Source organism: Nerophis ophidion, linkage group LG04 (assembly GCF_033978795.1).
Source record: "Nerophis ophidion isolate RoL-2023_Sa linkage group LG04, RoL_Noph_v1.0, whole genome shotgun sequence".
NCBI lineage: Eukaryota > Metazoa > Chordata > Actinopteri > Syngnathiformes > Syngnathidae > Nerophis > Nerophis ophidion.
Window position 1 is genome coordinate 36,517,687 of NC_084614.1, and position 17,351 is coordinate 36,535,037.

At 39.2% G+C, this 17,351-nt stretch overlaps 1 protein-coding gene across 1 annotated transcript in view; it reads left to right on the forward strand.

Annotated features, from left to right (window-relative positions):
* The first annotated feature begins 4,085 nt into the window (after positions 1-4,085).
* vkorc1l1 (vitamin K epoxide reductase complex, subunit 1-like 1) overlaps positions 4,086-17,351 on the forward strand; it is a 36,186-nt gene continuing 22,920 nt past the window's right edge. The window contains exon 1 of the mRNA XM_061898006.1: positions 4,086-4,510. Coding sequence (XP_061753990.1) covers positions 4,320-4,510 — 191 coding nt within the window. The 5' untranslated portion in view covers positions 4,086-4,319. The remainder of the gene's footprint in view (positions 4,511-17,351) is intronic.

The following is a 17,351-nucleotide window of genomic DNA, read 5'->3' on the forward strand; positions in this document are numbered from 1 at the left end:
TGATACTTGAACTTGCTTTAGAAAATATATATATATTTAAATGAAGCACTTTTTCTCCTCTGTTGACAGCAGTGTTGGCGCTAGGAATTTTCCATGTCCAATTGTCCCATGAACCCCATCAAGTCATAAAAATCGGGTCCCACAGTAAATTTTAGCGTCTCGGAAGAGTTAGTGCTACAAGGGGTTCTGGGTATTTGTTCTGTTGTGTTTATGTTGTGTTATGGTGCAGATGTTCTCCCGAAACGTGTTTGTCATTCCTATTTGGTGTGGGTTCACAGTGTGGCGCATATTTGTAACAGTGTTAAAGTTGTTTATACGGCCACCTTCAGTGTGACCTGTATGGCTGTTGATCAAGTATGCCTTGATTGACAAACAATTCACTATCTCGCTCTCTCTATCTCTGCCCCTCTCTCACGAATGTTGCTGCGTGTGCACACCTCACAATTTGTTTTGTTTTCGACCCTTTCTTAAGGCTGGACGTACATTGAGAGTGAACGCAACTCTGACTCAAAACGCCGGACATTTGAGGCTTTTAAGAAACCCCAACCTGGACAGAACGGACAGCCCCGCAAAAGAAGACATGTCCGGGGAAAGAGGACGTATGGTCAGCCTAAAGGAGAGACAAGAAAGTGTGGGAAACGCATGCAGTGTAATGCCCACAGCTAAAAGCAACTGCGCCAGAACATATACTCGAATATCACGATATAGTCATTTTCTATATCACACAGAGACAAATCCACGATATATCGCCCGATATGTCCAAAAAACTAGTTAAGACCTGGGTTTGTCGTGGTTTGTGGAGCTCCCCCTGGTGTTGTGGTTATGGCGGTCATTTAGGTGTAGAGAATTTTATAGGCTAGGCTCAGTGCAAGTTGTTCTATTCTCTCCTCCACCCTGAGCAAGCCCACTTTGGAGAAGTGGGTAGGAGTGAGGTGTGATCTGTGGTGGAAGTCTAGAAGTAACCTGACTAGCTTGTTCTTGGATGTTTGGAGTGTAGATTTGAGGGTTTTGGAGGTGCTGGGGTACCAAGAAGTGCATGCGTAATCGAAAAAGGGTTGAATGAGAGTTCCCGCTAGAATCTTCATGGTGCTTTTGTTGACCAGAGAGGAGATTATGTAGAGAAATCTTGTTTGTTGGTTGACCTTTTTGATTACCTTGGTTGCCATTTTATCACAGGAAAGATTAGCCTCTAGAATGGAACCTACGTCACCAAAGTCACCCACTTTAATAGTGAAGTCACTGACTTACTTAAGGTTGATTTGGGACTCAAATAGGATGGATTTTGTTTTACATAAGTGTATGAATAGCTTATTGTCAGCGAGCCAGGTTCAAATTCTACAGAGTTCGGCACTGAGGATTTTTTCCACCTGTTATTTTTCCACCTGTGACCAGCAGAGTCAACCGCAAACAGGAACAATTCACAGTCGCATATACATATACACATATATATATATATATATATATATATATATATATATATATATATATATATATATATATATATATATATATAAAACCCATGACGTCTTGCGTACACCTCATCATTACACGACGTTTTCAAGACGAAACTCCCGGGAAATTTAAAGTTGCAATTTAGTAAACTAAAAAGGCCGTATTGGCATGTGTTGCGATATTAATATTTCATCATTGATGTATAAACTATCAGACTGCGTGGTCGGTAGTAGTGGGTTTCAGTAGGCCTTTAGAGGCCTACTGAAATGAGATTTTCCTATTTAAACGGGGAGAGCAGATCCATTCTATGTGTCATACTTGATCATTTCGCGATATTGCCATATTTTTGCTGAAAGGATTTAGTAGAGAATATCCACGATAAAGTTCGCAACTGGAGAAAAGCCCTGCCTCTGCCGGAAGTCGCAGACGATGACATCACATGTTTGATGGCTCCTCACATATTCACATTACTTTTAATGGGAGCCTCCAACAAAAAGTGCTATTCGGACCGAGAAAACGACAATTTCCCAATTAATTTGAGCGAGGATGACAGATTTGTGTTTGAGAATATTGATAGCGACGGACGTGAAAAAAAATAAAAAAATAAAAAAATAAAAAAAAAACGCGATTGCAATCGCGTTGCATTGAGACGGATTCATATGTTTTTAGAGACATTGACTAGGATAATTCTGGGAGATCCCTTATCTTTCTATTGTGTTGCTAGTGTTTTAGTGAGTTTAATAGTATCTGATAGTCGTAAGTGTACGTCCACGGCCGGGTGTTGACGCGCAGTGTCTCAGGGAAGTCGACGGCAGCTGTACGAGAGGCGCAAGCTCAGCTGATATCCGGTAAGTGGTGACTTTTTAACCACAATTTTCTCACCGAAACCTGCTCGTTGACAAGTGGTTGGGATCCATGTCCGCTGTGATCCATAGGAAAGTTTCACCTCTGTGAATTTTAAACAAGGAATCACCGTGTGTTTGTGTGGCTAAAGGCCAAAGCTTCCCAACTACATCTTTCTACTGTGACTTCTCCAATATTAATTGAACAAATTGCAAAAGATTCAGCAACACAGTTCTCCAAAATATTGTATAATTATGCCGTTAAAGCAGACGACTTTTAGCTGTGTGTGTGTGCAGCGCTCATATTTCCGTAAAACCCGTGACGTCTTGCGTACACGTCATCATTATACAACGTTTTCAAGACGAAACTCCCGGGAAATTTAAAACTGTAATTTAGTAAACTAAAAAGGCCGTATTGGCATGTGTTGCAATGTTAAAGGCCTACTGAAACCCACTACTACCCACCATGCAGTCTGATAGTTTATACATCAATGATGAAATATTAACATTGCAACTCATGCCAATACGGCTTTTTTAGTTTACTAAATTCCATCCATTTTCTACCGCTTATTCCCTTTCAGGGTCGCGGGGGGCACTGGCGCCTATCTCAGCTACAATCGGGCGGAAGGCAGGGTACACCCTGGACAAGTCGCCACCTCATCGCAGTAGTTTACTAAATTACAATTTTAAATTTTACGGGAGTTTTGTCTTGAAAACGTTGTGTAATGATGATGTGTACGCAAGACGTCACGGGTTTTTAGGAAGTGTGAGCGCTACGCACATACACAGCTAAATGTCGTCTGCTTTAACGGCATAATTATACAGTTTTTTGGACATCTGTGTTGCTGAATATTTTGCAATTTGTTCAATTAATATTAGAGGAGTCACAGTACAAAGATGGAGTTGGGAAGCTTTAGCCTTTAGCCACACAAACACACGGTGATTCCTTTTTTAAAATTCCCGGAGCTGAAACTTCACTAAGGATCAGAGTGTGGTCAAGCAGACATGAATCCATACCAAATGTCAACCAGCAGGTTTCAGTGAGAAAATTGTGGTTAAAAAGTCGCTTCTTACCAGAGAAAAGCTGAGGTTGGGCCGTCCATAAAGCTGCCGTCGACTTCCCTGAGACATTGGCGTCAAGACACCTGTGGAGACACCCTTCCGACTATCAGGTACTATTAAACTCACTAAAACACTAGAAACACAATAGAAAGATAAGGGATTTCCCAGAATTATCCTTGTAAATGTGTTTAAAAACATCGGAATCTGTCCCAAGGCAATCGCGTTTTTTTTTCTTTTATAGTCCGTCGCTATCAATATCCTCAAACACGAATCTTTCATCCTCGCTCAAATTAATGAGGAAATTGTCGTTTTCTCGGTCCGAATAGCACTTTTTGTTGGAGGCTCCCATTAAAAACAATGTGAATATGTGAAGAGCCTCCACACTTGCGACGTCATCGTCTGCGACTTCCGGTAGAGGCAGGGCTTTTCTCTTAGCACCGACAGTTGCAAACTTTATCGTGGATGTTCTCTACTAAATCCTTTCAGCAAAAATATGGCAATATCGCAAAATGATCAAGTATGACACATAGAATGGACCTGTTATCCCCGTTTAAATAAGAAAATCTCATTTCAGTAGGCCTTTAATATTTCATCATTGATATATAAACTATCAGACTGCGTGGTGGGTAGTAGTGGGTTTCAGTAGGCCTTTAAGAACCACTGGATTAGACAATCTCCCACGGCACACCGGACTGTATCTCACGGCGCACTAGTGTGCCACGACACAGTGGTTGGAAAACACTGCCGTAAAGGCAGCGGTGACGTACTTCCGGTGCGTGTTGCGGGTTTCCGCATAGCGGGGCGAGCGTGTCGGAGTGTTTTTGTTCTGGGTCCGGGCGGCCCCGCCCCTCGCAGTGTGGCGCGTTACTGACGCCCGTGACGCCTTTCCACGTCGCAGTCGATCCCAACTGACGAGCGAGCTGCGTATGTCTGCGTGTCTCCAGCTAGGCTAGTCAGGGAGTGATGGCGGCGCCCGTCCTCAGAGTGTCCACCCCGCGGTGGGAGAGAATAGCACGGTTAGTAGTGTGCCTGCTGGGCATGCTGTTGTCTCTTTATGCCTTTCACGTCGAGAGGGAAAAGGCCCAGGACCCCAGTTATCGGGCTCTGTGCGACGTCAGCAGCGCCATCAGCTGTTCCAAAGTCTTCAGCTCAAGGTAATTTCCATTCAGCCGAGGGCGCCCATTCAATGACTGCTAATGTAGCCACTCGAGTGGGCTGCGCGCCTTACAACTGTCACACCCTCCGTGGATAGCTAAAGGATTTGCTTTACTTGCCTCGCTGCTTTGTTTTTGGTTAACACATCTCTATTAAACCCACTTTGTGAGCTGGTCGTCCCACGGACCAGCTATGTAGCCTGTTGAAGCTAACAGTGCTCAAAGCTAACTGCCCCCCCTTTTTTTTCAATGAAAGCTACCAACATAAACACCAAATATGTATGTGTTTGAATGGAAAACCCATATTCTGTGCACTTATCCAGAGTCATTAGAATTACAAGCACACAAGTTGCCTTTAGCATGTAGTCCGGTCACCTTTACTATCTGTAAGTATGCATTTGGCTCAACTTTTTTAAGCGGGTTTTGTTGTAGGCACAATACCATCCATCCATTTATTTCCTACCGCTTATTCTCAGCTACAATCGGGCGGAAGGCGGCGTACACCCTGGACAAGTCGCCATCTCTTCGCAGGGCCAACACAGATACACAGACAACATTCACACTCGCATTCACACACTCATGGGGCAACCATTCTCCTTTAGCGTCCTCTACAACCTATCAGCACGTCCAATTTTCCTCCATACAAACGGCTTGTCGGTGCATTCACGTCATTTGTGTGGCTTTTACACACACATAAGTCAATGCAAGGCATACTTGTTCAACAGCCATACAGGTCACACTGTGGGTGACCATATAAACAACTTTAACACTGTTACAAATACGCACCACACTGTGAACCCACACCAAACAAGAATGACAAATACATTTGGGGAGAACAACCGCACCATAACATAACGTAACAAATACCCAGAATCCCTTGCAGCACTAACTCTTCTGGAATCTACAATATACACCCCAGCTATCACCAAACCCCCCCCCCCCACCACCTCAACCCCCACTCCCCCCATCTCCCGAATTCGGAGGTGTCAAGGCTGGCAAATATGGATGAGTCGGGTGTGTCTTGACTTGCTCCGCCGAAACCCTGAGGCCGACTCACCGAACCCCTAGGGTTCAATCGAACCCAGGTTAAGAACCACTGCACTAGGGCCAATTTAGTGTTGCCAATCAACCTATCCCCAGGTGCATGGCGAAGGTCCTGCATTCCTGGTTCAATCCCAGGCTCGGGATCTTTCTTGTGTTTGGCACATGCATATTCTCAAACTACCGTATTTCTTTGAATTGCAGCCGGGGCGCTAATGAATTCAAAACCTCTTCTCACTCCAGCGGTAAAAGTAAGCGTGCGCTAATTATTTTAAAACCTCTTCTCACTCTGGCACTTACCAAAGGCATGCAGTAAAAATTTGAGTGTGATGTAAGCTTGGACCTTAAATCCTACTTAATAGTTCTTAATCTTCTTCCCTTTATGCGATTTCAAATTACCGGTATTGAAATCAGCCTCCTCCATTTTGAAAATGATGACATGGGAAGTGTCACTCGTGACGTCACGAGTTTGACCAGGCGGTAGTACTAAGTAAGGCTGGGAGATATTGCCTTTTTTTAATATTGCGATATTTTTAGGCCATATCGCGATATACGATATTTTGCCTCGGCCTTGAATGAACACTTGATGCATATAATCAAAGCAGTATGATGATTATATGTGTATACATTAAAACATTCTTCTTCATACTGCATTAATATATGCCACTTTTAAACTTTCATGCAGAGAGGGAAATCACAACTAAGTCAATTGACCAAAAGTGTCTTTATTAAAGTTATTAAGCAATAGTACAAACATTCAAGTCATTTCCAAAACATAAATTGCAAGATTGTCAGAGACATATTAAGTGTCAAATAAAAATGAGCTGCATAATAGGAAATAAAATAGCATTCGTCCTTCACTATGTGGTATGTTACTAAAGTTATGAAATTCTCTTCATTCTTTAGCGAGTGACTTTACAAATGATGCTACACATTAGCAGTAATGCTACTTTTTATAGCAACGCTTTTTCCCCACACTTGACAAATTACGGTTGTCTGTTCGACATATTCCCACTTGAAGCCAAACCACTGCCATAGAATGGAAACCTTGCTGTTTTTATTGGGAATTAAGTCTTCCTTCATTTGTTACCAGATCCGACCTTCTTTCTCGTACGGCTACGTTAGCAGCTAATGTTAGCCACGCCGCTACCTCTCTGCTGGGCGAGGGCGTGTATGTGACGTGTGACGTGACAGTTGTGATGTATGTAAGAATGTGCGCCTTCTTGTCTGTAAGAAGGAGACACACGAAAGAGCGAGGAGAGCCTGAAGTGTACGCCCGCAGATAAAAATTCTTCGTGAGAACGTATACTCGAATATTACAATATAGTCATTTTCTATATCGCACAGAGACAAACCTGGCGATATATCGTATGTATCGATATATCGCCCAGCCCTAATACTAAGCATGCACTAATTATTTTGGGAAGCGAGTTTGACCCGGTAGTAATTCAAGGCAGGCGCATAATATATGCCCTGCGGCAATTCAAGGAAATACGGTATTTCACCAACCAACACCGCAGAAAACACTAGGCTCTCCAAGTGCAGGGGGAATGGGAGAAAAACACAAAAGAATAAAATAAAATAAAAAAATTGGTCTAAGCCTGGGCCCCTGGAGAGGGGGTCCAGACTGAGGCCAAGGGAAACAACAACTCATAGTAGGCCTACATATTCATTAAAAACAAGGTAGAGGATGTATTTAATAAATATATTTACACACTGTTTGAACACTAACACTGTGTTTGAAAATGTAATTAACTTCTGTGTGGAGTTTGCATGTTTTCCCTCCGGGTACTCTGGCTTCCTCCCACCTCCAAAGACTTGCACTTGGAGAGAGGTTGATTGGCAACACTAAATTGGCCCTAGTGTGTGGGTGTGAGTGTGAATGTTGTCTGTCTATCTGTGTTGGCCTTGCGATGAGGCTGCGACTTGTACACCGCCTTCCGCCCGATTGTAGCTGAGATAGGCAACAGCGACCCCAAAGGGAATAAGCGGTTGAAAATGGATGAATGGATATTCTCAAACTATTTTCACCAAGTAACACCGCAGAAAGCACTAAGCTCTCCAAGTGCCAAAATAATGACCAACTCTAAATTACAGTAGCGTAGGAGGCCTAAATATCCATTAAAAACAAGATGGAGGATGTATTTAAGAAGTATTTTATTTATTATTGGTTAGCTTCAGAATAACAATGTTATTAATAAGAATCAGAGACTTACTATACTCTAAAAATGTTGGTCTTACTTAAAAATGCACGCATTTAGTTGTATTCAGTGTTTGAAAAAAATCATATGGCTCTCAAGGAAATACATTTTAAAATATTTGGCTTTCATGGCTTTCTCAGCCAAAAAGGTTCCCGACCCTTGCCATAGTGTGTGAATGTTAGTGTAAATGTCGTCTGTCTGTGTTGGCCCTGCGATGAGGTCGCGACTTGTCCAGGTTGTTCCCTGCCTTCCGCCTGAATGCAGCTGAGATAGACTCCAGCACCCCCCGCTACCCCGAAAGGGATAACCAGTTGAAAATGACTGGGGGTGTGCGTTTAGCATCCTTTCTCACCTGAAACCTTCACCCTTTAACGTCCGGATGCTGTCCTCCGTCACTCTGCTGTCCTCAGTCACGTCTGCCTTTCCTCCATATAAACAGCGTGCCGGCCCAGTCACATAACATCTATGGCTTTTGGAACTCAGTGCACACACAACCTACTTGGACCCGATAAGCAATTCGATAAGGAATCGGTTCGATAAGAGGATTCTATAATGGCATTGGCATCGATAATTTCTTAACGGACATCATCCCTACCTGGGGATAGGTTAATTGGAAACACTAAATTGGCCCTAGTGTGTGAATGTGAATGTGAGTGTGAGTGTTGTCTATCTGTGTTGGCCCTGGGTGTACCCCGCCTTCCGCCTGAATGGAGCTTAGATAGGCTCCAGCACCCCCCGCGTCCCCGAAAGCGGAAGTGTAGAAAGTGGATGGATGATTATTTGGCGTACCATAGAGCCCACGTAATACAATTGGAGAATAACTAGCAAGCTAGTCAAGGACACAGCAAATAGCAATTGTTTAATATAAGGCCTTGTGTTATTTTGTGTTTAGAGTGTGTCATGGGTAGATACAAAATGAACTCCTGGCTATGTCCCCAGGGCTATACTTTGGACACACCAGACCTATAGCTAGGGATGTAATAATAAACAAATCCTGTTATTAAATCCAATATTTTGTATATTTTCTAATGCTTCACGAACAGTGTTTAAGTATTGTATTTTATATTTTAAAGGTTAGACTTTTGTTTTTAGCAGAGGACCCTATTTTCATGTCTTGTATTTAGCACATGCATATTGTCAAAGTATTTTCACCACTTAACACCTCAAAAAACACCAGGCTCTCCAAGTACCAAAATAATGACTAACTCTAAACTACAGTAGTGTGGTAGGCCTAGATATTCATTAAAAACAAGGTAGAGGCTTTATCAAATAAATATATTTATTATTTTTGGCCATTAACATTACACACTGTTTGAACACTGACACTGTTTGAAAATTTAATTAACTTCTGTGTGGAGTTTGCATGTTCTTTCCATGACTGGGTGGGTTCCCTCCGGGTACTCCGGCTTCCTCCCACCTCCAAAGACTTGCACCTGGGGATAGGTTGATAGCCAACACTAAATTGGCCCTAGTATGTGAATGTGAGTGTTAATGTTGTTTGTCTGTGTTGGCCCTGTGCTGAGGTGGCGACTTGTCCAGGGTGTACCCTGTCTTTCGCCCAAATGTAGCTGAGATAGGCTCTAGCACCCCCGCGACCCTCAAAGAAAATAAATGGTTGGATGGATGGATGGATAATTATTTGGCCTACCACTTGATAGAGCCAACGTAATACAATTGGATAATCTCTAGTAAACTTGTCAAGGACACAGCAAATAGTAATTGTTTTAATGTCAGGCCGTGTGTTATTTTGTGTATAGTGTGTGCCGTGGGTCGATACAAAATGAGCTTCGGGCCTTGGCCCCAGGGTTATACTTTGGACACACCTGACCTATAGCTAGGGATGTAATAATATACAGATGTCATATCTCGTTATTAAATCCAATATTTTGTATGATTTCTAATGCTTCACTAACAGTGTTTAAGTATTGTATTTCATATTTTGTATTTCATATTTTCATCTTTCGAAAGAAAAGTGCATAACAAATTATTATTTCTGGCAGACATTTTGGTGTCCTACTGTGGTTACTGGTCCTTCAGCCCCCTTAAAATGTTTACATCTACCTGTATAGAACAAGCACTCTGTTTTAAGAAAGCACATTGTGTAGGTTCAATGTGCACACAATTGGATAATTTAGTTGACCAGGCAGTGATGTGTTTATATGTTGTTCCTAAATGGAGAAAGATGTTAATACCACTTGTTTTCATTATAGCATTCAAGATAGTGCCCTGGCACCCATCAGTCCGTGAGTTTATCAAAGTGCAGTTATCATGTTTTTTTTTTTCAATAATTTAAATGTATTATAGTTGGGAGTTTTACAGAGTACATCATTATTAGCGTTTTTTGTTTATTGTTTACATCCTTAGCTGCAGAACATATAATTGGTGTTCAAATCCAATTTCACGTTCAACATTCTGTTAAAATGTTTTTCCACCATTTATTGAGATCAAGCATATCAGGATGTGGAAAAAAAAACACAATACAACGGCCTGAACATGGAACAAAAATAGATATGATTGATCCAGAATTCATTCATTTGTTATGTAACTAATGCCACAGTGAGAGATATTATGTATTCTTCAGTTATTATCTATTGAATGCCACATTGTCTGGTATTATTTATCCTACAGCTATTATCTATTGGATATAACAGTGTCTGATATAATTTATCCTGCATGTATTATCTAATTAATGCCACAGTATAATATAATTTATCCCAAACTCATTCCTTTAGCATCCAATAAATAACTTAGTGTCTGATATGAGTTATGTTGATTTAATTAAATTATGATTGAATGAATACCACAGTGTCTCATTTTCAATTATTTTATTAATCATTAACAAGGTACTATACCTATCACTTTTTTTTTTTTTTTTTACCAATTACTGTTTGATCTACTGTGTTGCATAATTTCTTCATACAAGGTTAACATGTTTTTACTCCTGCATTTGTTCTTAATTTATTGTTATTTAATCAAGATATCTAATTTAAAAACTATGCAGTGTTTCTGTCTTGTTTTTAAGTCTACACTAAAACAAAACTATTGTTGGAATGTAACCGGTGTAGGTTTTGCAAAGTACAGTTGTGATCAAAATTATTCAACTCTCACACAATTTTGGTGTTTTAGCAAGTTGGACATTTATTCCGTATTTTGTTTATAGTCATATCAGATAAAGATGCATTAAATAGACAAATGCAACTTGAATTACAACATTATATTTTGTAACATACCAAACAGTGTCATTTCTCTTAATATCTCATTGACAAAATTATTCAACCCCTTGAAGATCTATGTAAAAATATACATTTTTTTTTTTTTTACATTTTTCTTACTTTTTTCTGAACTACAATGTGTGGTAAAATCTTGATCCGTCTCTTTGCCACATTTGCCAATAACTACGGTTTTCCCGTAATGAGTACGGTTTTTGATAATCCATTCCAGTTTATGGCTGCAGTGGTAGAAACAACGGTAAAAATTGATTGGTAGGTTTACGTATAAGAAAATCCATGATTGGTTGGTTGGTTGGTTTACTATGGTGAGTCATGGTTGGTTAAGATTAGGGCAAAAGATTACATACAGGCCAATCAGAGGCAAGAGAGAGCAGGTCATCGAACCAGGAAAGGAAATCGCAACAGTCACGCACATCCCAAATGACGACGAGAGAGTCAGAGAAGAGAAGAGGGAATATACAAAGGGGGCAATTTATATATTAAAAACAACTAGTGGAAGATGCAGAGGGATTCTCTTCCTTAGATACTGTATTTCTTTTAGCAATGCAGACGACGTCCAGGAAACCCACAATGCGTCTACTTAGCCACATTTGGAGAAATGTATGCGTCTGGATAAAACAATGCCCAAAACATTCATTTTAGTTGTTTACCATGTAATGCCCCCTGACCTGAGGCCTCCCGACCCCCCGTTTATTTTCAGTCTTTTATTAAGTTCAAATCACTTGCGTGATAGACATGAATATAAGTGTGAATGATTGTCTATATACGGTATCAGGGATCAAATTTAACCGCGACACTGCGGCATTTGCCGCGACCACCCTTGTCATTTGCTGTAATGCCCTAAAAATTGACCAACATAGGAACATTGTTTACATTTTTTATTTACAGAAAAGTCGTCCTTTAGTAATGCATTTTAGACACCTGCTTACTTCCTGAATACTGAAGAGCCGCAGAGTCTGCGCATGCGCACTTGAGGCATCTCTTCGTTTCAATCGCTTTTTCTTCTGTGGAGTCTTGGTGTGCGAATAAGAGCGCAAGAAGGAGAACAATATTTGATGTTGCAGTTTCATTTTGAACGTGCAGCTGGCTTCCCTCCGCCAGCTGCTGGGACTGAGAGTTACCATGCAGCAGGCGATGTGTTGGGAACGTTGTCACAACTTGTTTATAAAGTTTGTAGTTTGTTTACTAGGATATTCACTCCTTTATTTAACTGCTAACTTTGATAGTGTTTCAATAACATTAAATCAAGCTCAACTGTTTTGTCATCTCATCAAATTGAATTGGACACTGTCTGGTTGTCAGGGAGGCACAAAGATTGTGTTTTAAATGTGAGGTATCACTACTCATTAGTTTTGTTGGCCAAACTGTTGCACTGGAGCACATGGTTGAAGAACAAAGCTTGTTTATTTGACTTTATCTTCACTAGCCAAACTGCTTTGTGTTTTATATTGACATCAAAAAGTAAACACCATGTTTATTTTACATTACTTGTTTTGGCCCTACGATCAGGTGGTGACTTGTCCAGGGTGTACCCCACCTTCCGCCTGATTGTAGCTGAGATAGGCACCAGCGCTCCCTGCGACCCCAAAAGGGACAAGCCGTAGAAAATGGATGGACAGATGTTTTTTTCACTCTACAAATTAATTACTTTAAAAACCATTCATGAGACATAGCATTTTGGAAATGCTATGTCACTCTCAATGGAGCTGTCCTGATACAGCGTGTACATGTACGTGTTTACATAACTTAAAAAATTCCTCTCTCTATGAAAATGTAAAACTAGAGATAAAGACATCATGTAATAACAAATCTGCTACACTGATACTGGTAATAAACTAAAACACAAATATTTGTCTTTAAATATATAGATCCAGAATGTAGAGCATTTTTATTAGATATTACAAATTACATGATGGCGTCGCATTCAAACCCCAACACTGCTTTACCAAACATAGTGAATAGTCATGATCAGCTTTCTATATATATATATATATATATATATATATATATATATATATATATATATATATATATATATATATATAGTTTGAATGTGTGTTTAAAACAAATAAAATTTGGTTAAAGTATTTCAGTATAAGTAGTTTTAGAAAATTTTGAGCACATTTGAAATGACCGCGATTGGCCCGCAATTGGCCCTGCTAATTTCGTTAGCCTGTCAATAAGCTTGTCCATTATGCGTTAGCATTAAACTGGTCGTATTCATGACAATCCTCATTCTGAATAATTGCATTGCTTTTTTCAGTTCATACCAAACTGTTTTATTAATATAACGTGATTCTTACATATATGTCCTATTTCATGTGTATATTGATGTAACTTCCTTTGTGTGCTAAGGAATATGGATAAACCCCCTAAAAATATTTTTTCCCATCTTTAATTCAAAGGACTGTTTACATGTTTGGTAAACTAAATTCCAACATTCAGAGAGGGCAGACTCTGTGTTACATTTTACAATAAGCAGCATCAATTAAATAATAGAGCAAAATTATACAAGAAAAGTATATCTTTATATTAATAACTAATACAACTGATTTATTTTTCAATATATTTAAAATATTTTAGCCTTTTAAAAAAAAAAATCCTAATTGCCGATTAAATGAATTATGACGGCATACATATGACATCATACTGGCCATGCCCCATTGGCATTTGTATATTGACAATCTGGGGGAGATCCTGAAACTGATAATAATCACAAAGATTATTATCCACAAAAAATTAGGTCAGGCTGATTACAAAAATAATTTACAAATAGAATATACTGCAAAAGAAAGAACTCATAAAAACTGATAAAAAGTAAAATTTTCATACAGTTACGCAGTGGTAAAATAAATACATTCTAACCAAATTAACATCAATAATAATAATAATAATATATGTATTTCTTAAAGTGTCAATTAAATTTAATTGCAAATGAAAGTACATCTTCACCACTTTGTTGATCATTTTAGAGCTTACGAAACCTCTCTGACTTAAAGGGCAACTGCACTTTTTTGGAATGTTGCCTATTTTTCACAATCATTATGTACGACACGAATACAGATAGTATTTTTTTTTTTTTTAAATTACTTCTCACTCGTAAATAAATGTTTGATTAAAATAGAGCCTATGGGAGGTCCTCTACTCCGCCTGTAAAGCCCTCTAAATAACTATAGAAAAAAACGCCAACAATACTCCATTGACATTTTGTGATTTGAATATTAAAGTGTTTGTGATGTTATTATAGTCGCTAACGCAGATGAGGTATTTATAGCGGTGCCGTAATCACAGAGACCTGACTGACTTGTGTGGCTATGTTGACATCATCGGCTGGTGAGATGCTTTCTCGCCTCGGTGTTTGTGAAAGTTTATTCTACATCATAGATAATGCCTCTCACCTTGATAGTAGAAGGATGAGGACATAATCCGACAAAGTGGTCAACTTTGGCATCCAATTTAGATCTGGACATGGCGAGAAAGACACAACAAGACGCTTAGTTCCAACCCCTTTTTTCTTTGCAAGGATTATGAGTTATTCTACATCTAAACAGGATTATATGAACCACCTAACAGTCAGCATCCTTCTGACAGCAGACATTGTACAATAAGCAATGTTTTATTATGTTTGTTGGTTTTTTTGAAGTCTGCAGTAAGGAGTAATCAGGGATGTTGTGATGCGTTTTTGAAGTTATTGCACTGACGTATGCTTAAAATGATCAATATACGTAAATATTATAAGTGGACCTTTGCTCGTATTTATTTACTAGTTAGAACGCATAAAAAATGTGTGCTTGTCTTATAGAGAGGTTGTGAATTAGGGCTGGGCGATATTGACTTTTATTAATATCGCAATATCTTTATGCCATATTACGATATACGATATATATTATGATATTTTGCTTTGGCCTTGAATAAACACTTGATGCATATAATCACAGCAGTATGATGATTCTATGTGTCCACATTAAAACATTCTTCTTCATACTGCATTAATATATGCTACTTTTAAACTTTCATGCAGAGAGGGAAATCACAACTAAGTCAATTGACCAAAACTATATTTATTAAATACTCATCATTCTCTCACGGGTGACTTTTTAAATGAAAGAACAAATTAATAGTGTTGCTACCTTTTTGTAGCAACACTTCAAGTGCATACTTTGCATATTGCTGTTGTCTGCTGAATATCTTCCCACTTGAAGCCAAACCACCGCCAGATGATGGCTCCCCTGTTCTTTATTTTGGACATTTATTGTTCTTCCTCTATTTGTGATCAGTTTTGCACCTTCTCTCTCTTGTATTGTCACAAGCTCCGCTCCGCTCGACCTGCCTCAGCTAACGTTAGCCGTGCTGCTACATCTCTGCTCGGCGAGAGCGTATGACGCTAGACGCGTGACAGTATGTGACGTATGTAAGAAGGCGGGCTTGTTTTACGTCTCTGTGAGAAGGAGAGACGAGAAAGAGTGAGAAAGGCCAGTAATGTAATGCCTGCAGCTAAAAGCAACTGTGTGAGAACATATAATCAAATATTACGATATAGTCATTTTCTATATCGCACAGAGACAAACCTGCGATATATCGATACATCGCATAGCCCTATTGTGAATAATAGGCAAAATTCTAAAAAAGTTTCCCTTTAAAGTACCAATGGAGTGGAAAAACAAGTTGCCTCCATATTGAAGCTTTTATCGTATTATCTGATTTATGAAACCGAAAGAACTTCCAAAGTTTGCGAATAAATAGATATGATCAAAAGAGTATCAATCTCAGAGATTCCTGAGCCATTTTGAGAGTTAATGAAGAAGCTAGTGACGTGATCCTTGACATAGCGTTAGGAACCACAGATACCTTCACCATCAACCACGCTAATCAAGCAGACTTTGTAAGAGCCAACAACGATTACTTTGGGAAAAAGGATTATCCAGGACCTTATATTTTTGAGGCAGTACACTAAGAGAATGAGTAATACATTTTAATAAGCCGGGGGCTAAACAGATGCAGCTTTATTGTTACACTACAGCATCTGAAGCATTTCTAGGTGTTAAACATACAAACTAAACATAAGTCATAATAAAACAAACACTTGCTGTACAATTTCCACTCTTGATGGGATGCCGACCGTAGGGACCCTCACATAATTACGTTTTAGATGAAGATTCAATCGCAATCCTTATGAAGGGTTAAAAAAGTTGTTGCAACTACGTCTTTTTTGCCATCTCAGGGGATGTCAAAGTCGACCAGCCTTTAGGTCCATGGCCACATTTGTCGACTACCAGGTGAGAGATGCATGAATTATAATCTAAAATTTAGTTTTAGCAAGTTTGAGAACAACCACAAACATCTGTCGGCTCAGTGTGTCAACAGTAGCAGCGTAAACTAGCATTAGCTCACCGCTATCAATGTGCCGCTAAAATAGGTAATCTGCGTTGGCGCTTATAATAACAAAACCACTCAAATTTGTTTAATATTCAGGTCTCGACTTGTAAATGGAGTATTGTTGGCGGTTTCTGGATGTTTTTTTTTAGAGGATATAATGGCCGCAACAGAGGACCCTCGTTCTGTTGACAAAATTGTTAGCAATTTTTTTATGACTTCGAATGCATAAAAAAGCAAAGCATGTGTCCTTGTCCAAGATACGTTTTGTGAATGATCGACAGAACATCTCTTTCCAATTTTTGCGTATTTTCAGTGTGACTGATCTGATAATATGAGAGTGGAGAAGCATTAGTACAATGACGTAGAATCTACAGAAATTGCCGAAGATATTTGGAACAGTATATTCAAAATGTCAGACTGAATTTGTCACATTTTGTGATGTTACTACTGTATTTTCACATACTTTACGGATTGTAAATGCTATTAGAAATGGTGTAATGGATTCAATGAAACACAATTAAGCATATAAAGTCAACTTGTTTTTCCACAATACAGGTACTTTAAACTTCAGACTTCGTCTGTTTGTTTGATATTGTCATTGCTGCCACAAGTGGTGTAAAAGTGCTTTACAACTTATTTCCACTGCGGCCTATATGGCCCCCGGTCCCTGGGTTTCTGTAAATGTGGCTCCCAAAACAATCTATTTGAATATTACTATTCTAGAGTTGTAATTCAATTAAAAAAAAAAAGGATACAATATTGTTGCTCAATACAAGTTCTCTTTGTTAACTAACAATTCAGAATGTATGAAGTTTTTTTATTTCAGTTCAAACTAACTTTAACACAATCAGGGTTACAGACGAGGCAAAGGCTTATCATAATGTGATGATCTGGTTAGGGGCAAACTGTTTGACGAAAGCGTGATAGTTACCAAAAGGACATTAAGAATGATGTGTGTGGGGAATGACTAAAAATATCTACTTGTGGGATAAA